At 44.3% G+C, this 22,621-nt stretch overlaps 1 protein-coding gene across 3 annotated transcripts in view; it reads left to right on the top strand.

The window, feature by feature from the left end:
- Positions 1–228: 228 nt before the first annotated feature.
- Positions 229–22,621, top strand: part of OSBPL8 (oxysterol binding protein like 8) — an 85,436-nt gene continuing 63,043 nt past the window's right edge. Inside the window, exons 1-2 of one of the 3 annotated variants that reach the window (XM_077338864.1) lie at positions 229–560; positions 11,733–11,825. In XM_077338864.1, coding sequence (XP_077194979.1) covers positions 11,784–11,825 — 42 coding nt within the window. In that variant the 5' untranslated portion in view covers positions 229–560; positions 11,733–11,783. Of the gene's footprint in view, positions 561–878; positions 900–11,732; positions 11,826–22,621 lie in introns of those variants that run through there. The other 2 variants (XM_077338865.1, XM_077338867.1) reach the window with 2 other exon arrangements.

Here is a 22,621-nt window from a genome sequence, read left to right as displayed (position 1 = left end):
ATTTCTAAAACCGCCGCCGGAAGACCAGCAACGCCACAGAGCCTGGCAAGGCAGGCGCTCAGCCCACCCGGACGCTCCAGCCGAGGCAAGGCGGAGGGCGGCGAGGGGAGACCACGTGGGGCCGCGCAATCGCCCGCTGGGAGGGAAGGCAGGGGCGGGGGCGCGGCGCGAGGCCTTCCGCTCGCAGTGCAGCACAATCAGCCGAGGGCGGTGTCGGAGCGGCAGCCTCCACACGGCGCCAAGGAACCCTTGTCACGTGAACCCCAGATGGGCGTGGTTGCGCGCGGCGGCCGCCTCCTGTCCGCCACCGGGCTCGCGGAAGAAGCGGCGGCAGCGGCGGCGGCGGAGGGACGGCCGGGGGGCAGCGCGGCGGCCGTTGATGAGAGAATCGAGCGGCGACTGCGACCCGCAACGGCAGCCCGCGAGAAGGAGCGACGAGCTTCAGCGGCGCCCGCGGGCTCAGGCTCGCCGTTCTCCTCAGCATCTCGGGGCTTTGGCCCTGCCCCTTTCCGGAGGTGGCGGGTCCGTCTCCGCCCCCTGGCCTGGGGACCCCGGGAGAGGTAAGGGCGGGGACGGAAAGGAGAGCTCCCGAGCTGTGAGGAAAGGGCGGCGGGGTCGTTGCACGAGCGGGCTGCAGCGTCGCCCCGGTCCCCGTGGGTGGTGCCGTCGCCGCCGTTTGGGAGAATGCACGGGCACAAGTGGGGAGGGGGCGGATCGGTAGGAATCTCCCCCCAGGCGGCCTTGGCTGTGTCCCTGGGGGGGGGGGTCTTTGCGTGGGCGCCCTGCCGCGTGACCTTGGGCACGTCCCTTCGTCTGTGCGCTTACCTGGGGCAAGTCCCGTTGAAGGCAAGCGGGCTCCCTTTCGAAGAGACAGGCACCGGATTGGGCTATCGCTTCGGGCAGGTTGCCCCTATCGTCTAGTTAGTGGGGACGGGGGAGGACTAGTTTTGCCTTGCTCATGTTGCTGTGGTCCCCAAGGCCATGCAGATCCTTATCTTTTGATTGCCTAAAAAAACCCTTTATTTTTAACATGGGATGACAGCTAAATAAGTGATATATTTGGGGACTAAAGTTACTGTATTCTCCAAATTACATGTGAGTTAATATGTCGTGTCTATATTTGAAATCTTAAGGTTCACATTTGGCTGCACAAATGTTCAAGTTTTCTGGAATGCCATTTTATGAATTGCTAATTTATGAGCTAAGCAGTTTTTCTTGTTGTTCCCACCTGGTTTGGGATACATAAGGGACACCAGCTGACCTCCACATTTCTCCTGATGAATAAAGGTGTAAGAAATTGGGGGTGAATTTGGAACATACAGCAAAAAGTTTAAGTGAACAGCCTGGAAAGAAAGTAAATTGTGGGTTGTGCCAAGACAGTTGCAGAGAAACAGGACATCTTGTTGCTGTCAGTGCCAACACCTGAGATAATTTGTACTTGTGTAACTTTACAATACTTGTCTTCCTCCTCCCTATTAGTCAGCCTTCTGCAATGTAAGTAGACTGGTCAGTTTTGCTTGCTGAGAGTCCCAGTTTCTGTATTGTGGAAGTGAGAATGCTCACTCTACTGGGAAGCATTAATCTGTGTATTCACAAATCTTTCTGTACAGCTTTTGTTCTTATATCCTGAATCTGTATGCATTTATCTGGAAGCAGATCATATTATTTACAGTTAAGAGTTCTTGCAATCACAGTGTCAAGGTTTTCTGAGTGGGTTCAGATATGTAGCCACAAAAGGAATTGAGGGCAAACACTGTTCTGTGGCACTGTCTCGCCTGTTCTCTGTTACATCCAGGCATTTGTCAAACAGCTCTAAAATATGTGTGAAATATGAGGTAACAGGTATAATTGGAGATGTCTTTTAGAAGATGGATTCAGCCATTCCTAGAGATGCCTGCACAAGTGATAAACAAGTTTGGGTGTTTTCTAAAGCTCAGAAACACTGCCCATTTGGGGCTTGTGTGTGCTGTTTAATTGAGCCCCCTCCCCCTACCTTAAAGCCTCCACTATGTTTATTAAGCAAAATCCATTTTATGTACTGCAGTACAGTTTAAGATAGAACATCTTGCAGTGAGCATAAAGTATCTGTTGCCAATAGTATGTGATCCATAACACCGTACTATCTCTACAATAGGGAAATCTAAGCCATTTTTTAAAATTCCAAATTGGCAGTAAACTGTTGTATACATTCCTTTATATAGATTAATATTGTGAGTGTGAGTACTTATTCACATAAAATCATAGAGTTGGAAGGAACTTCAATGGTCATCCAATCCAACCACTTGCAGAATGCATTCAGAACTACCTGTCTTCCGCAGTAACCCCATGCCCAGATGATGCCCCTTCCCTTCAAACCAGAATCCCTGGCCTGGAGGAAATTTGTCTTCTGACCCTGAAGTGATGATAGGCATTTTCCTGGACATGCAAGAAAGAATCACAAGGGCCAAACACCAACGCAATCCATTCTGCCCACCCACTTACAATCTGCCTAAATTCACGGAATCAGCATTTGTATCAGATGGCTATCTAGCCATCTAGCCACTGCTTAATAACTTCCAAGGGAGAATCCACAAACTCACAAGAATGTTATAGAATGTTTATTTTGCATTAATCCTTTGGTCAGGATCGTATCTCCCAGTTTGTATAGGAAGAGAATTGGAGCTAGAAGAACAAGTTGTATGGAGTTTAAGCTGTGAGTACTGAATATCAATTGTACTGCTGACAATTGGTCTCTATGGGCCTCCCCCGGGCGACGGTCTTTTGGCGGCGGCCTGACACGGCAAGAGGCGCTTTGCGCCTCTCGTGGTGTCAGGCTGCCGGGCAGGGAGCCCCCGGCAGCTGCGCTCTGCACGGCTGCCGGGGGCTCCCTTGCGGGCGGCCTGATGCGTTGGAGGCGCTTTGCGCCTCCGACAAGTCAGGTCGCCGGCAAAGGAGCAACTGCGAACCGCGCGCAGCGCGGCTCACAGTTGCTGGGCCTGGGAATCAGAGGGACCAAAGCGCCTGCCGATTGGTCCCTCCGATTGTCTGTCCGGAGGAAGGGTCCAATCCGGACCCTTCCTCATCCCTGACTCATCCCGCCCCAGAACTCCTTACTGAATTATTTAGTCCGCGGCGCCGCAGGCGGTGTTGTGATTCTCACTTTTCCCCATATCCTGAAGACATTGGCTGAACTTAAATTCTGGTAAAAGAATTTGTCAGCAGAGCATATAGAAGATTACTCAAAACCTCTCTTAGACTGATACTAGTAACCGGAATGCAATGGGTGCTAGGATCCAGGGGACACGGGCAGGCACAGATCTTTCTCCTCTCTCTCTCCGCAGGAGCCATAGGAGGTAATCAGTGCTCTTTCATAGCAGGGAAGCAACGGTCGTTTGCAGTTTGTCTCTGTCTGACCGTTTATGCACTGGGAACTTCACTGTCCCAGCTCCCATGAAGGAGCATAAATTGAGGGCAGATGAGGCACACTAGGCCAAATGCTCCCCCATGTGGGTGCAGGAATAGGTTGGGCAACCTGCCACGACTAAAACTCCAGCCTGCAGCCCAGCATGAAACTTCCAGTGCATAAACAGTCTCCGTCTGTCTCTCCCTCGCAGAAGGAGCCATAGCAGGTAATCAGGGGTCATTTGTGGTTTGGCAGGGTTCTCTGTGTCTCTCTCTCAGGTATCTGAGAACAAAGTGGCTAGTGTCCAGGGAAGGAGGGTAGGAACTGGAGAGGGAGGGCCAATCAGGGTGTGGCCAGCTTTGCTGGCCACACCCTGATTGGCCTTATTCCATCTCAGACAGCCAGGACACTCTCCACCCCCAGGGCTGTTTCACAGATAATAAGTGGAACAATGGATAGTTGCTGAAATGGTATACTAACTATATTTTGATGTCTATATTTTGATCTTTAACTTTGTGTTTCCTCAATATACATGATTACATTTTGCTGTGTACATTTTTGTTGTTATTTTGATTCTGCTTTTTGATTTAGAGTTGGCATTTACTTGTTGGAGTCCTAAAATTGGGTGCTGGTTGTTTCGAGGAACCTGGTTATTTGGAGGAACCATGCACATCCTTCCACTTCTGTTCATGAATTTCCCCATGGCTAAAAGACACAGTTGAAGTTATATTAATCATGGTTAATGCTATACATATTTCATCATTCCCAGAGTTCCCAGTTTCTGGTTCAGAGATAACAGCATTTCTGGTGCTGGCAGAACTCTTGTCCAAAACAGGCCAGAGTTTGCATATGAAGGGGGGGGCAGGGAGATGCCAGCTCTTGATCATGGTTAAGAGAGAGCTAGCAGTATATACCCAGTATATTTTTTTAACTAGTGGTATTATTTTTTTAGAAAGGAATTTTAAATTTATGACTTAATGAATAATTTGCCCACAGCTGCATGTTTCCAGGAATAACCTGGATCAAAGGTTATTCAGGTTCTTTGTGTATTTGACCTTTGATTTCTCAAGAAAAGTTCTGATACCTAGGGGTACAATTTTCACTTGTGTTCAGCTTCTTGGCAGTTATATTCTTCCTGTGGTATAATGCAGCTTTAAGCATTTTTGGGAAGGATTGGCTACTAGATGTTAACATCTTCACAATGCTTTCACCAGCTTTTCAGGGGCATATAGCAAGTTAGAGCGCTGGACTAGGTGGCTTTTTGTTCTCATCCAGTAAGGAAGTTCTTCTGTTGCAATCTTTCTGATTACAAGTACTTGTCTTGTAACTGATCAGTATGCCCTTCTTGTGTTCTAAGATAGTTTTGATGAAGAGTAAAAAGAGAAATAGTGTTTTACCTAGATACCAGAAATATTTTAATTCATCCAAAATACCAGTTAGGGTTAATGTTATGAGCTTACCTGAACTGCAGTGCTTTCTCAGTTGTTGCGATCAAGATCATTTGCTGTCCTGCTGAGGAATCCCAAGTGAACATGGTAAGTGCCACCACTGCGGGACTCCGCTGTGCCCTAGACCTGCTGCCTTCGGAGGGAGCCATGGCCAAGCTCTCTCCTAGCCTCCCCAGCCCTGCCTCCCGCTAGTGCCCACTTTATTTCTGCATGCAGCAGGCTTTACAACTAGTTATAAATAAAATCTCAAACTCTATAAAGGTACTAACTTTAGTGAAAGGAGAATTACATTTATGTATTGGTAAAAATATGCACATATTGCTATGGAACATCCTTCGCTTGTATGTCAGATATCATATAGATATTTTGGGACTTAACGTTGCCAAATGTCCTGGATAAAATGTCCTGTTCTTTTACTAGAGCAGCCTTTCTCAACTTTTTACAGTTGAGAACCTCCTGAAGCATTCTTCAGGCTTTTAGAACCCCCAGAAGTAGTGTGATCATGCAGAATATGGTTGGGAAGCATAGTTGTGTACATGCCCACCAGGAGCCCCTGCCCTTTCCACCTCCTTCAGGCCTATCATTGGCCATTTTGGAAGGGGTGAGTGTGTCATAATAACCATATATAGTCATATCACCTGATAAAAGTTTAACAAATTAAAAAAATATATATTAAAAATTAACTCCCACTCATTCGGAAAACATTTTCAGAGCTGTTGAGAAACTCCAAGGTTTCATGGAGAAAGCCATGGTTGAGAAAGCCTATACTAGAGGATTAATGTGTGGTAAGAGTTCAGGATTTTCATGGTATCTCATTAAAAAGAGATCCTCTTTGATCTTGTGTAATCATAGATCAGTAAATAATATCAGTAAAATAATATTTTCTAATGTATTTAGAAAATCATGTGTGAAGTTTAGGGGTACTCCTAGACAGAAGCAGGAAAAACAATTGCACGAATTCTGTCTGTTTTCACTTTACATTCAGTAATGAAGATTATCCTCCTTTCCAGATTTGGCTAATCCAAACTGATCTATGCTTCTGTATCAAATAGGTTGGACTATTGTTATAGAATCATAGAATCATAGAGTTGGAAGGGGCCATACAGGCCATCTAGTCCAACCCCCTGCTCAACGCAGGATTAGCCCTAAGCATCCTAAAGCATGCTGTTATGTTCTGTACTGGGAAGTTTCAGGTGAGATAGAATTATCACCTTTGGAGTTGAACTGTTGTGAAAACATTTATTTAATTATGAAAACACTAAACTGATTAGTGTGTGCTTCTGACTCAGTTCAAGGTGCTGGCTCAAGTTCTTCATGACCTTCATATACAAAAGACTATCCCTTCCTGCACAGCATTGTACCTCACCTTAGTATTGAATGTATTCACAATTTTGTTTGTAGAAAACAAAGATGTTTATATTCTTACATTCACAAATATGCTAATTAATTTTATATTAGGTAACTAAGTTATGAATTATGCATTTATGTTAAAGCTGCAAAATAGGTTATGTTAAAGGTGCAAAAAATGATATGGTAGTAAGTATTGTGTATGCTTATATTGTCAATAAAAATATTTCCCCCAAAAAAGATAAATGTGTGTTTTATTTTGGCTTTAAAATTTATCTGTCTCTTGCTGCATATATATCTGCAAAGATTGCACAGGCAAATACCTTTGCTTCCATAGAAGCCCATAGAAAAGCATGTAAGGTCTGTATTTTCACAGATCCTTTTGCTGATGGCTTTTATTGGGTGTGTTAGTTGTATTTGCATGTTTTCTAACGAGGTTTGTTAAACCCAGTGGTCCCCAACCTTTTTATCACTGGGGACTGGTCAATGCTTGACAATTTTGCTGAGGCCCGGGGGGGGGTAGTCTTTTGCCGAGGAACGTTGCCACCACTGCCTGAGCCCCTGCTCCACTTGCTTTCCCAAAGGTGCCCCTGACCTTCCACCACCCGCTGGGGAGTGCTGCCAGCAGCAGCTGCGCAGTGCCATGCCGAGGGGGAGCCCCAGCCATGGCGGAGAGCACCAAAGGTGAGCCGGCAGCAGAGTGGCAGGGCAGCCCCTGAGGCAACAGCCGGGGAGGAGGACGAGGAGGAGCTGTGGCCTGGTACCGAGTGATTCACGGCCCGGTACCAGTCCCTGGACCAGGGGTTGGGAACCGCTGTGTTAAACAGTAATTTATCTGATATCTGAAAAGACTGCATTTGATTCAATTAAACGCAGACTGTTAGACATAGAACTGCAGGAACTAAGCAGTAAAGCTAGAAACGCTTGCTCACAATTGAGCTTGGGGATCTCACCAAGCTCTTAGCCCCTAGCTGCGTACTTCTACCATCTAATCATCCCACAACAGCGTAGAGCATTCATGTTAGCTAGAATTAATGCTCTACCTTCTGCTGTTCTATATGGGAGATTTCAACAGATCCTGTATTCAGCTAGGTTGTGCCCATGTGGACAATGCTGTATAGCAGTGGTCCCCAACCTTTTTATTACTGGGGACCGGTCAATGCTTGACAATTTTACTGAGGCCCGGGAGGGGGGTAGTCTTTTGCTGAGAGACATTGCCGCCGCCTGAGCCCCTGCTCCACTTGCTTTCCCACCGGTGCCCCTGACTTCCCGCCGCCCACTGGAGGGCACTGCCAGCAGCAGCTGTGCAGTGCCATGCCGAGGGGGAGCCCAGCCATGGTGGCCGCTGGAGAGCACCAAAGGTGGGCCAGGGGCAGAGTGGCAGGGCAGCCCCTGAGGCAGCAGTCAGGGAGGAGGACGAGGAGGAGCCGCGGCCCGGTACCAACTAATCTACGGACCGGGACCGGTCTACGGACTGGGGGTTGGGTACCACTGCTGTATAGAATCAATTACACATGTTTTCTTCCATTGTCCATTTTATTCTTCCATCCGAGCCAAATTTCTTAACTCACTGCTGTGTAAAAGAGAACTGCATTTGGATGAACGAAAGACTCAGTTTCTTTTGACATCCCAGAACCCTGATATAATTTAACCAGTAGCAAAGTTTTTATATCTTGCCATGAGAAATTGTGAATGTATTATGTTTAAAGCATGATCTTTGCCTTTGCTTTCACTAGCAGTGGATCCTTGTGCACTTTCCCTTCTTATATTGTACTTTTATATGCTATTAAAGGCTTGTTGTTGTCATAAACAGTAATTCGTTTTTTCTTTGCTTATTGATTGTAATATGTATGGTATTCTGTGGTTTTGTTTTTAAGATACCCTAATTTTAAGATGCTATTTTCAGGCTGTGGATGTATATATTTTGTAAAACAAGTAAAAAATGTTAATATGAAGCTTTTTATCACCATTAACAGTTTCTAGGTTCTGCAGAAAAGAGCATGAATTTTAACAATAGTTAACAAACATATCTATATGATGGTTGTTTTGATGGTTTTTATTCATTTGGAGCTGATTGGTTAGCTGTGATTTTGTGTTTTGCAAGGGTAGTAAAGCAAGGCACTAAATGAGAATATCTTTTGAAAGCTCACATTTATTGATTGAATCCTTAGAATGTTTTCTGTATTTAACAGAAATGCAGAGATCTTTGCTTTGCTAAGCATCTTAGAATGTTTTCTTTATTAGTATGCTAGACTAGATAAAATACTTACCATTTATTTAGTGTGGTGATGCTATAGGTGAAAAATCTTCCTGACTATGTTATTCCTAGTCAATAGGGTGGAATTTGGCCAGCAAAACCTGCCTGAACCAGAGCCTTTATTATTCGTTTTTTTCCATAAACAATGATAGAGAACGCCTTTGCTTATCAAATAGTTGATGCATTGTGCAAAAGGAAATTAAACACAACTGTTTAAATAAAGCAGTTGCCAGCAGCCTACTGAGATGCTTGTGTCCCGGTTTCCATATATATTTCTAAACTCCAACAGCTAAAGGGGAAAAAATCCCCTTTTTAAAAACTAAACATTAATATTGAGTGCTACCTTTTTAATTTTTTGTTTAGTTTTGTATGTCTGTGAGAGGAGGAGGGAGCCACTCTTGCTTGTAAAATGGGTGCTACATTTTAAATCATTGCTTCTGAAAGGAAATGCAGTTCTGTCTTGGTAAGAGAGGCTTGAGATGGAAGTGTAATTTTTGGAACTGTTGCAAGCTTTTGTTGCATAAGCCTTCACAATTCTTGCTAAATATTGTGTTCTGTACTTGACAGATCATTTATTTACTGTATCATTGGAGGTCTGCCTTTGTGGGTGGGGAGAAAGGAGTAAACATCCACTCTATTTTGTTTCTATCTGGGTTCTTTTCCAAGATTCAGTGTGTGCTGTCTACTTTGCATTTTAATATTTGGATTAATTATGGGAAAGAAGGTCAAAGGATTATGAAGACTGATTATAAACAGTATTTTAAAACAGGTGGTAGTTGCATGTTGGAAGCGTTGGAAGTGTTGCTTAGTTTTCTTCTCACTTGAGCCTAATTAATACACAAAGAAAAATAATGTACAAATATCCATCTGTTGGATTAGTGGTGTAGCTAGTTTAACTGTCTTTCAGTTATGCACTTTTAAATCTTGATGAGGTTAAGTAAATAAGTTCAGTTAATAGAATATAGTCATATGCATTCCATATTTTTAAAGTTACCTTTTTAAGAATTTATATTTTCTGCATTCCTAGTCTACAGTGTTCTCCATTTTTAACCATGCACGAGAGGAAGTATCTGCTAAAATTGGGGCAGCCAATTACACTTTTAGTGCCTTTTTCATCCCCAAATGTAGAAGTGCCGTGTTATGCACAGGTGGTTGTATTTTCACAATCTGAAATTCAGCAACCTTTGGTATTCATATAAATAGACCCTAGTGATGGTACTGGCTAATTATTGATTTGAATAGAGCATGTCCTTGTACATGCACAATTTTGCAAGACAAACAAAAATAACATCAAACCTCTTTGACAGACTTTTATGTGAGCCAAACAGGGTTGGGTGATTAGATCATGTCTGATTGATAATTTTGAATCTAATATATTTGACTGTCAAACACAGTTGTCAATTTGCTGTATCCTTACTACTGAATAAACAAGTATTGCACTTTTTGGCCTAGATTTGATGTGAAATGGACTTTTGGTATATTTGGATAGCACATGTATCAAGTTTAAAACATAGTTTCCTTTGGGATGCCCCCCCTTGACCTCAATGGATAAACAGTTTGTCACTTTGTCATTTCAGGTGAGTTTGGTTATTACAAGAACCAAAAGGGAATATTTGAAATAGTATGTTTTTCTGGTGCTAATCCTCTCAGTGTATAGTTCTTGCATTGTGGAAAAAATGATAAGGATTGCAGGCCATTGACTGGAGTTGGATCATGCTGTTTAAATCTGCTGCAGAGAATTCTAAGAATGTGTCATACTCTAGGGATACCATAAGTTCAGCCCAAAGAAGGGCAACCAAAAGAAAATACAAGGTGATTAAGGATCAGGGGTGGGCGGGTGAAGGCCAGCACTGGCTTCCTCTAGAGCAGGGGTGGCCAATCTGTGGCTCTCCAGATGTCCATGGACTACAATTCCCATGAGCTCCTACCAGCAGAGGCTGGCAGAGTCTCATGGGAATTGTATTCGATGGACGTCTGGAGAGCCATAGTTTATCCACCCCTGCTCTAGAGGAAGGCTGCCTCATGAATATGCTAGGACTAGTTTCAAAGCCCCTTTATAAAAAGGGGTTTTGAAAGGGGGGTTGCCTTGTGCGGCGGTCTGACGCTGCGCGAGGCGCTTCACGCCTCCCGCAGCGTCAGACCGGCAAGGAGGGAATCCCCAGCAGCCGCGCTTCGCGCGACTGCTGGGGGTTCCCTCGGGCAGCAGTCTGACGCTGCGCGAGGCGCTTCGCGCCTCCCGCAGTGTCAGACCGGCAAAGAGGGAATCCCCAGCAGCCGCGCTTCGCGCGACTGCTGGGGGTTCCCTCGGGCGGCGGTCTGACGCTGCGCGAGGCGCTTCGCGCCTCCCGCAGTGTCAGACCGGCAAAGAGGGAATCCCCAGCAGCCGCGCTTCGCGCGACTGCTGGGGGTTCCCTCGGGCGGCGGTCTGACGCTGCGCGAGGCGCTTCGCGCCTCCCGCAGTGTCAGACCGACAAGGAGGGAATCCCCAGCGGCCGCGCTTCGCGCGACTGCTGGGGGTTCCCTCGGGCGGCGGTCTGACGCTGCGCGAGGCGCTTCGCGCCTCCCGCAGTGTCAGACCGGCAAGGAGGGAATCCCCAGCAGCCGCGCTTCGCGCGACTGCTGGGGGTTCCCTCGGGCGGCGGTCTGACGCTGCGCGAGGCGCTTCGCGCCTCCCGCAGTGTCAGACCGGCAAGGAGGGAATCCCCAGCAGCCGCGCTTCGCGCGACTGCTGGGGGTTCCCTCGGGCGGCGGTCTGACGCTGCGCGAGGCGCTTTGCGCCTCCCGCAGCGTCAGACCGGGAGCAACTGCGAGCCGCGCTGCGCGCGGCTCGCAGTTGCTCAGCCTGGGAATCGGAGGGACCAATCGGCAGGCGCTTCGCGCCTGCCGATTGGTCCCTCCGATTGTCTGTTGTGAGGAAGGGTCCAACCCGGACCCTTCCTCATCACGGACAAAGCCCACCTCTAGGGGGCTTAACGAATTATACAGTCCGTGGCGCCCGTGGCGCCACGGGCTGTTTAAAGATGTGATTCAGAGGAAGTAGCTAAGTCTCCAGCAAGAGAAAGTGGGGAAGGATTTCTTATTTCCCTCCCATAAAGTTTGTTGTTGTAAACAAGTACACTGACAATAAGTAAATTCAATAGACTGGCTCTAAGGGTTGGGGTACCAGTTTCGATACTGCATCTTGTCTTGTACATTGTATTAAATTGTAGCTTACTTTACTGTATTATTATTCAAAAGGGTAGTACAGTTTCAAAGTGGTGTTATATCCAGTATCTTAGTTAATTTTCTTCCCCCACAGTTTGCAGAATGGAAGAACTTTGAGTGAAAGACAGACAAGCTCTGCTTCAGCATGGATACTGTTATGAATGATGGGGAACCTGATAGAGTTTTGGTGAGTAATTTATGTATATACAAGTTTTATTAGCAAAGGAATCTAGAGCAAGAGACTGTTCCCCCCCCATCTCTCCCCCAAACCCCTATTTCAAGGAAGTAAAGTTATAAGGCCTAGTAAAGGTTTTCTATACCTTCCTTTTTTAAAGGAAAGTTAATAGTATTGTTATTACTATACTATAGATAGTATTGTCATTACTATACTAAAGATACCTACCTGGTTTATGTAACATTGTATATATATAACGTTATGGAAAATTCAGTGCATTCTCTCCAAATAACTATAATGGCTGTCTAGATTCAGAGAAGCATTTAGTATCAGAAATAAAATGGCAACGATAATCTTTAAACCGCCCGTGGTGCCGCGGGCGTCACGGACTAAATAAATGGTTAAGCGGTTCTAAGGCGGGATGTGTCCGTGATGAGGAAGGGTCCAGATTGGACCCTTCCTCAGGACAGACAATCGGAGCCTGCCGATTGGTCCCTCTGATTCCCAGCCCCAGCAACTGCGAGCCGCACGCAGTGTGGCTCGCAGTTGCTCCCGGCCTGACGCTGCCGAAAGACCGCCGCCCAGGGCAGCCCCCGCCGCATCAGGATGCCGCTGAAAAAAGACGGCCGCCCGGGGCACCCCCCCCGCCTCAGCCCACCGCCGCCGCAAGCCCGCCGCCCGGGGGAGGCCCTGCTGCCCGACGGAGCCCCCGCCGACAGCCCACCACCACGCTGCGCCCACGACCACGTAAGTGCCTAGCGCCCGCTGTATGATTAATACAGCTTGATTACTAGTATTACAATATTTAGCTAAATGTAAAAATCTTACCTGCCTCTTGTGGTGCAGGGTGGTAAGGCAGCTGACATGCTGTCTGAAGCTGTGACCATGAGGCTGGGAGTTCGATCCCAGCAGCCGGCTCAAGGTTGACTCAGCCTTCCATCCTTCCGAGGATGGTAAAATGAGGACCCAGCTTGCTGGGGGGTAAAACAGTAATGACTGGGGAAGGGAATGGCAAACCACCCTGTATTGAGTCTGCCAAGAAAACACTAGAAGGCGTCACCCCAAGGGTCAGACATGACTCAGTGCTTGCACAGGGGATACCGTTACCTTTTCTTTAAAAATCTTACAATAAATATGTCATGGGGGTTTTATTTTTGTAACATTTCTGATCCTAAAGGAAAGATGCAGGTAATAAAACCCCATTGCAGTTGTTGTGTGTTACCACAGAACCTAGCTTCAGTTTTAAAAATGAGAATTTATTCAAAGAATTGCCCCAGTATAGAGCTATGATGCAAAAAATCTCATGGTTTGAAATTTTCGTAAAGTTCAGTATACTGAACTACAGAGTATACATACAGAGAGAGAGAGAGAGAGAGAGTAGTTGCTAGTGCTGTCATTTTCACTTCTTCGACGTTTCTAGGATTTTTGTGGATCAGAACAGCAGCTCTGTAGATATCACGCTAAATGGTCTGTGCTAATCATAGTTTATACACTGACTATTATTTGGCTCTGAAATGTATAACAGGTAAGCCTTTGTTTAGAGCTGCTAATCTGCTTTTGTTTTCAGTCCCCTCTCCATTCAGTTTTGTAAGTTCGCATTTCATGCTGCAGCTTATCTAGATTCAGTATTTTCATGCTGCTTGGTAAATCCCAGTATTCTTGAATAGTAGTTAGGATTGCAAACCCCATTAAAACTGTGTTTCATTAATATCCTGGCTTGAACTAGCAATGTTTTCAGCCACTTTGTTGAAATTACAGAATTAATTTTAATGCTTACCTTCCCCCTCACCTCCAGTCACTCCTTGTTTTCTGTCCCCTCACTGTGTTAGGGGTTTAAACCTTATGCCTTTACATTTTAATACACTGATTGAACATCTCTGACTCAAATTAACTTTGTTGTAATTACTGATCTTGAAATTTCATAGACATCTGTAACTAAAATACATATATGAGATCAAGACTGTACAGTGGTACTGCATGTAAACAAAATAAAGAGAAACTTGCATGAATTCAGAGACATGGCACCAGATTTATAATTGAGGGAGAAATAGTCTTCATTGACTTCAGTCTATTTTTAAAGTCCCATTCCAATGAATGATTTACTGCAAGTAATGTATTACATCTGTACAAAGATCAAATCGGTATAAGTTCAGATGGAAAAGTACTGCTCCAGTGTCTGTATTCTGGTATTGCTAACAAAAAGCTATTAAGAATTTGTTCTGAATTTCTAAAATAGGGACAAAGAAATAAGTGAAGTTTCCTAACTATCAGATAACTTCTTTTGTACTGTCCAGCTTGTGACCCACCCAGCTGCAACTTCAGGGCAGCCCACCCTCTGGAGTTCATTTTGTTATTCAGGTGGTTTGGCTTGTTGGGTTGCACTTCCTATGAAATAGCTGAGCAAAATTTCAAATAAATCTGAAAAAAATAGTGTCACCTGACCCTACTGCTAATTAATTTCATTGAGTGCCCACAAGCTCTTATATTGTGAGACGGAAAAAAATACTTAATGCACTACTTTCTCTGTCCTATGCATAATTTTGTAAACCTCTGTCATATCACCCCTCAGTTGATGTTTCTTCAAGCTAAAGATCCCTAACCTCTGTGCCCTTCTTCATAGGGAAGATTTTCCATTCTCTTAATCATTTTAGCTGCTCCTTTCTGCACTTTTTCCAATGCTGTACCATTTTTTTTGAGGGGGGGATGAACAGAACTGGACACAATATTCCGAATGAGTCTACATCATAGCTTAATACTGGGGCAGTATGATCCTGGCTGATTTGATTTCAGTCCTCTTCCTAATGATCCGCAGCATAGCATTTGCCTTTTTTATTGCAATTGCACACTGTGTTGACATTTTCAGTGGGTTATCTACTACGACTTCCAAGACTCCTAGTCAGTTAGTGCCACTTTGGACACCATCAACATATATTAGTAGCATTATTTAAAATCCTATGTGCATTATTTTGCACTTGCCTTCATTGAACCTCAATTAACACTTTGGTGCTGGTACACCCAGCCTCAATAGATCTCTCTGGAGTGCCTTACAGTCCTTCTTGGTTCTCACCATCCCAAACAACTTAATGTGTAGTACCAAAGGTTTAGTAGCATACCATACCCCCACATTATTTTGCAAACTGGGTAATGAAGTTGTACTTTTGGGGCTGGGTAGAATAGCTTAAAATTTTTCTGTCCTTTCTCTCCAAAAATTCTAACTTTACCATGGGCCTTCACAGAATGATATGTTAATAAATTGATTTTCAGGATACATTGTATAAGTAAAGTATCTAGTCGGAATAAAATTTTCTTCTCTTTTTTTCTGTTACTGCAAAGAGGCCAAACCATGAAATTCAATCTGAAGTTTATGGAAAACTATAGATCAATGGTAGAGACATATGTTGTATGTTTTTTACCCAGGGTCAGTCTGAGTTAAAAGAATTTTGGCGTTGAAAAAATCTATCCACTAAAAACAGTGCTAGTTTTGATGGGCCAGTGACCTGACTGAGTAAATCATAGCACTCTATGTTTTTGTGCACAGAAGGATATCTTTAGATACAACCTTCCTGAAAATCTGTATTGAATCAGTGCGGAAAGTGAAAGAATATAATCAGGCCTGAATATATTAAGGGTGTACATTTGGCATACACAGAGCTAAAAACTTGCCTGGTATTTTAGGGGTATTATTTAAGTTGATGATTAAATATCAGAGAAACAAATCAGCCACTGATACAGCTGAGCCTGAATAAAAGTTGATTGGGGGGTGTTATTTGAGGATATTCAGCTATAATGAAGATCAGCTGGGGCAGTAAGAGTTGAGAGCTCTATTGCCATCTTGGCTAGGGCTGGCTCCTCTTGCAAGAGGAGTCAGGTCAGGATCGGCCCAAGTTGGTGGGAAATGAGAGCTCCAAGCCAGGTTTGCACGAGGCAGTCAGAGACCTCTGCCACACACAGATCCTGGGGCAGCTTCTCCTGCAGCTCAGTTTAAGCCAAGCTAACATTGGGCTGGCTTTTTAAAAATTAGAGTTTTCCCCCCAAGTGCAATAGACGTAAACAGAAAAATGCCTTTCTTTTCCTTCTTTCGTTCTTTCTGCATACTCCTACAATATATTTCTGTGTTAACACTCTGGTGTTCTCTAATGAGTCTGCAGGAGATGTGATGTTGTCTAGTAGAACTACCTGCTTATTTCCATGGGGTAGTCATGTCACTCTGTTCAGCTGCAAAGCAAAAAGAATTTAAAAAAAAACAACCTCTGACAGCACTTCAGTCTGTTAAGCCAGTGGTCCCCAACCTTTCTGAGGCTGGGGACCGGCAGGGCATCAGGCCGCGCCTGTGCGGGTCACGCCCGCAGGCCGCGCCCGCGCAGGCCACGCCCGCGCATCAGGCCGCGCATGCCCGGCCCTGATTCCCTCTCCCCCCCTCCCGCAGTAAGAAGCTTCCCGGGCCACAAGCTTGTGGCCTGGGAAGTTTTTTACTGCGGGGGGGGGGGGCGGGGAGAGGGAGCCGCAGCCCGGTGCCATGGCTTTCGCGGCCCGGGCCCGCAGGTTGGGGACCACTGTGTTAAGCCATAGGAGTTTGTATGACCAAAAGCATACTTATTACAGTTATGCAGTGTTGTCAAACACCCAAGTAAAGATGTGCATGCAAGGCATTTAGAGGGGAATATTATGACAGTGAGATAAGATTACCCAGCAATGTAAGGTAGGGGTAGAAATACCGATTGGGGTAGGCCATGCCTACGTCTAGCTGGTGATGACTTGGCATAGTAAACAGAATAGAGTCTATAAACTGTAACAAAGGACAGTTACTTTCTGCAGTGAAAGAGCCAGCTGCTCACTGGGGTCATGTCTGATAGTATCCAGCTGCTCATTAGAGCAGGATTTGACAAATCCCAGGTGCCAGGTTGCCATGATGCCTAGAAACATCATTATTCATATACTATCACATGGAGACAGGCTATCTAATCTCAGCCCATTTAATTGACAGGAGAGCATTGTTGGTGGTATAGAGAGGTGAATATTTGAATATGCTAACCTCTCCTTATTTTGCAGTCTGTATATTGCTTAAACAGTAACATTGTAGTAATTTCGCAGACAAAATCTCAGCTCTCTACCGTGACCTCCCTCCAACCTTGGACACAAAGTGAACTAGAGGCGTCTTGACTGTCTCTGGAGAAAACACTGAGTTACTTCAGAAGACACTCATTAGCTGAAGTGGACAGGATGCTAATAGTAACGAGGCCAACCACTTGCCCATGATACCCATGCCCATTGGGGCTCCTAAAAACAACTGACATAAGAATAGGGAGGCCCCTTCGGGAAATAATCAACCTTTCTTCTTAATGGGAGAATTCGTGGAAGGATTAAAAGAGGCAGTGGTACACCCATTTCTTTAAAAAACCATCTCTGGATCTGCAGGAGCCTAACAACTACCATACCGTCTCACACAAGTGTTTCTGGGGAAGTTGGTTGAAAGGGCTGCTGCAGACCAAATATCAACATTCCTGGAGGAAACATCAGCCCTTGACCCATTCAAGTTGAGGTTTTGGCCTGGTCATGGGGTAGAAACAGCTTTAGTTGCCCTGATGGATGACCTCTGCTGTCAGCTGGACCAAGATGGATCAAGACTGATTGCACTATCTGTCAGCAGTGTATGACACAATCGATCATGAGGTCTTAGCTCACTGCCTTGCCAACGCTGGGATACGAGGGACAGCTCTCAAATGTCTGATCTTCTTTCTCCAGGATTGCAGACAGAGGGTACCTATAGGAGAGAGGGTATCTAGCCCCCACCAGCTCACATGTGGAGTCCCACAGGGAGTGGTCCTCTCACCAATTTTATTTAACATCTTCATGCGCTCTCTTGCTCAGCTGATGTGGATGTTTGGGCTGGGATGCCATCAATATGCAGATGACACCCAGCTCTTCCTCCTGATGGATGGCCAACCCTGATTCTTCCCCTGAATCCTTAACCAAATGCCTGGAAGCAGTGACAAGGTGATTCAAGCAGTCATCTGAAGCTCAACCCTTCAAAGATGGGGGTCCTATGGATGGGAAGGAAGGGTCCAATCGAGGAAACGTGCCTACCCAACCTGGACAAGTGCAACTATCAGTAGTTCAGTTTGCCAGAAACCTGGGTGTGATCCTTAATGTCTCTCTTTCCATGGAGGCACAGGTTGTGAGAGTAGTGCAGGAGGCTTTCTACCACCTACGTGAAGCCAAGCTACTAGCACCCTACTTGGCTTCAGAATCTAGCCACAGTGATCCATGCAACGGTCACTTCTAGACTAGGCTTCTGCAACTTGCTTTAGGCAGGCCTCCCCTTAACCTTGATCCGGAAACTGCAGCTGGTCCAGAATGCTGCAGCCAGGATCCTCACAAATACACTGTGGAGGGCGCATATCCAGCCAGCACTCCAACTCCACTGGCTCCCAGTTGAATTCTGGATCAATCTTAAGGTATTGATAATCACCTTCAAGCCATATGCTATCTGGGCTCATTATACCTATATACCTATATCCTGCCTATACCCCCAAAAGTGCCCTATGCTCTGCCGCCACCAACTAGCTGAGGGTCTCTGGCCCCAAAGAAGTGTGTTGGACCTCAATTAAGGCCATAGCTTTCTCTGTCCTGGCCCCAGAGATCAGGGAGCCCACAATTCCAACTGAGAGCCAGTTTGGTGTAGTGGTTAGGAGTGCGGACTTCTAATCTGACGAGCTGGGTTCGATTCTGCACTCCCCCACATGCAGCCAGCTGGGTGACCTTGGGCTCACCACAGCACTGATAAAGCTGTAGTGACCGAGCAGTAATATCAGGGCTCTCTCAGCCTCACCCACCTCACAGGGTGTCTGATAAGGGGAGAGGAAAGTGAAGGCAAATGTAAGCCGCTTTGAGATTTCTTCAGGTAAAGAAAAGTGGCATATAAGAACCACCCCCTCCTCCACAGTGAATCCAAACCAACCTCTCCATGGGCTTATGTTAGAAGTTATAAAAATTGCCATTGTATTACAAACTTTTGTAAACTTTGAGCCCCTGTTATGATTATTGTTATTGTTATTATGATTCAATGTATACCTCCACATTTTATGTAAACATAAATAAAGTGAACCATACATAAATAAAATAAAGTGAACCATAAAAATGAAAAGAAACTTGTAAATAAAATGAAGTTATAATTTGATACGTCCAAGTGTAGACTAGCTTCTTTAACTCTTCAAGCCCAGTGTTAAAAGTATGTATAGCTGTCGATGTTAAAATCCTGCTTTTTTGTGAACATAAGGTAACAAAAGCAAACCTCAGTAGGCTTGTGTGTTAGCCTCTTAGGAGCACCTTGAAAGTAATTAGATATGCAGTGCTGAAATATTTACATACTTGCCATTGCAATAATCTTGGGTTCTATCTGCTTCACTCAGCTTTCTTGCTTCTGTGTTTCTCTTACTGGCATTTGTTCCGTTGTATAAGCTTGATTGAGGTATTAGTGGCTAGACTTTCCTGCTGCTCTGTTTCATTAGGTAAGTACCAATTAATCTAATAATGGTTGCATTGTACAACTCTGAACCATTTATGCTTAAGATGCTATATTTTCATATTTTTTGTTCAAAACCTTGTATATGAAAGATGGCAAGATGATGTCATTTTGGTAATGGGTTTTGAGGGAACTTTGTTCGGTGCTCCTCTCTCCAGCCTTTCTGTAACTGTAAAACTGTCTCTTTTTAAAATGTTATATAAATGTTCAGCTATGCAATGCCGGTTTCAGTCTGTCCCATATCATGTGTAATAGCTTTCTTGTCAGTATTCTAACATTTTTGATACTCATGAAAGTTACTTTATAGTTAAGCTGAATGCAGCATAAAACATAGGCTTAAAAAAACCCCACCAAAGTTATCTTTAACCTCTTGTCAGATAACATGGGATCCTGCTTCTGATATCTTTACTGGTTACACTATATTTCTCCTACTCTTTTAAAAGAAAATGCTGCTGGTAGTATAACCCACTCATGACTTTACCATTAATGGCTAGCGTTGCTGATGCAAATAGAAATCGAGTTTAGTGCATTTTCTCTCATTCTTAGAGATTATCTTATTTTTGTTTATTTGTTTAAGCTTTCTAGCACAGGTAGAATAGATTTGAAATTCATATTACCTGTTTCTCAAGGGACAATTTGGAAAGCTTGGGAACTTTAAATTCAGACACAAGTTCTACTACCACAATTTTTGTGGTAGGATTTACTTTAAACTGGAGTTGAGGCATAGTACTTCATTTCTTAGAAAAATGTTAGAGTTTTTATTAAGAATAATAGTTAGAAATACATATCGTCTGCATTTTTCACTGTGACTCAATGTGGATAACAATAATAATAATGAAATAGGATTAGGAATGTAGAAATCTGGAACCAACCAAATGGAAGCTAAAGAACAGAATTGAAGCAAAGCGTAATTATTAATTTGACACATTGAACAATGCAAAAATTACATACCCGAATCCTACTTACAGCGAACTATACGCAGCATAGACATGGTCCCTAGTCATTTAGCCAAGTAATTTCTTAAATTATTTTGTACTATTTCATACTAGTGGAATCCTATTTCCTGTGTAAAAAAATCTCTCTTTAATAATGCATTTTTGCATAGTTTTATAAAGCCAAGGTAATGTAAACTTTCTTGACTTCCTAGGGAAGGCCATTCTATAAAGTGGGAGCAACGATGGAGAAAGAACATGTACTTGCAGTTTTCCTATTTGCAGGGTGGCACCTGAAGACCCTGATTAGATGTGCAAAGGTGCCACAGTAGAGCATAGAGGGAGAGGTAGTCTTGTAGATATGCGGGAGCAAGGCCTTGAAGGGCCTCCCAAATGATAGCTAGTACCTTAAATTGAGCCTGACAACTAATGGCAGGCATGAAATGACCAAAGAGTGGTAGTAATAAGCATGTTCCATCTAGCTAATCTCTTCTAAAGTGTTATGCTTGCAACAGGATTCTTTCCCCCCTCCCTTATTAACTTTTTATTTTAAAAAAGAGGTAAGAATATAATTAGAAATGTAGGGGGAACATAGTACCTATTACCACACAGGCCAATTAGGTGCCAGTTACACAGCTAGCTGCGGGGAAGGCAACTATGCTACCATGGCATAGGAACCCGATTCTGAGAGGAGGAGGAGGAACAGCTCTTCCTTGACTTTTTGCATTGGTGGAAGATTAGGACCCACAGGAGCAGACCCCCCCCTCACACTTCTTGTGAATTATGAGACTGTCTGTGACTAGGATACACACACACCACAAAGAGGCCATTGGGATCATAGTTATTACTTATTTTATTTATAGACCGCCCTTCGTGAAGGCTCAGGGCGGTTTACATAAAACAGGAACAGTACAATTAACTCTGTTTATAGTGATGTAGTAGCAACAGTAACAATGATAAAAAGATAGTGATAGTAATAAACATTGTAGAACAATAGAATACTAGGAACATTGATTAACTCGTACTGAGGTTTGGGCGGATCTGTAATGGTTGTCGGAGGGAGGCTTGGGGGGCCAGTGGGAAGCGGTGGTTCAGATCGACCTCAGCCAAATGCCTGGTAAAGGAGCTCCTTTTTGCAGGTCCTGCAGAACTGTTTGAGTTCTGTCAGGGCCATGATCTCCTCTGGGAGCTGGTTCCACCACGTTGGGTCCAGAATGGTGAAAGCTCTGGCTGTGGTTGAGGTCAAGCAGGCTTCCTTGGGGCCAGGGACCACCAGGAGTCTGAAATATTTTCATCTGAGGCCTCAGATTATGAAAGGGCACACATTACCTGCACCAGGTGAGGCTCCCTCCTCACCAGAGTACATGCAGATGCAGCATGATGGGAGAGAAGCAGGCCCCATTCTCAGAATGAGGAAGGGGAACTTGTACACTGTATCATTTCCCTGTCAGAGAAGGAAGGTGGCGAATGGTCAGGAGAGGAAGAGGCAGCCCATGCAGATATCACCACTAGGCTTTTCCAGGCTGAACGTCTTAAGCACTTGTTGCCTAGGGTCATATTCACATTGAAGTCAAAGATGGAAGTGCAGTATTAACTGAGGTCAGCCGCATCAGCTAATCTAGACACTAGAGGGTTAAAAAAGCCATACCTATTCAGATAGCCCTTCATTTCCCTGGTAACTTTGATGTTCTGAAAGTGGAATGGGTGACACTTGAAGGATGAGGGAGGTTTAGTAGCCCCTGTTCTTCTTCCACTTGGACAGAACTGCTATCAAGTTGTTATTGGTTTATTTGGTGGGGGAGTATCAAAATTTAAATGCTTAAGAAGCAGGATGATATATTTGTTTTTGTGTGTGCAGTAGTGGAAAACTTGCTTTATTTTTTATGTTTTAAATTTCTTGTGGTATATCATGGCTTTTTTGAAGATAAAAAAATGATAAAAGGAACAATTATCTTAATATATAATACCATATTTTCCAGTACAAAGTTTAAAAAACAGTGTATAACACAACTTCTAAAATTCTTCAAGTGTTGCAGCCTTATACTGTACAAAAATAATATTAAGATTTCCTTTGCTGGTTCACTAGCATTTCAGGTAGGTAATGCCTTATAAATGCTCTGGAGAAAAAGCTACTTGGGAATGAAGCTGGGTAATCTTTGGTATATTTATTCAGTGAAATCCATGTTTTCACACTGTAATGTATATACTGTTGTATAAAACTCCACTTTTCCTGTAAGATTCAATTTTTATTTTTCAACAGTCTTACCGTATTTGTCGGCGTACAAGGCGACTGGGCGTATAAGACGACCCCCCAACATTTCAACTCAAAATATTGAGTGAGCCCAGTGGGGGGG

The sequence above is a fragment of the Paroedura picta genome, chromosome 5 (genome assembly GCF_049243985.1).
Source record: "Paroedura picta isolate Pp20150507F chromosome 5, Ppicta_v3.0, whole genome shotgun sequence".
NCBI classification, from domain to species: Eukaryota; Metazoa; Chordata; class Lepidosauria; order Squamata; family Gekkonidae; genus Paroedura; species Paroedura picta.
Note: the sequence above shows the minus strand (reverse complement) of the source record. Positions and strands in the feature narration are given on the sequence as shown.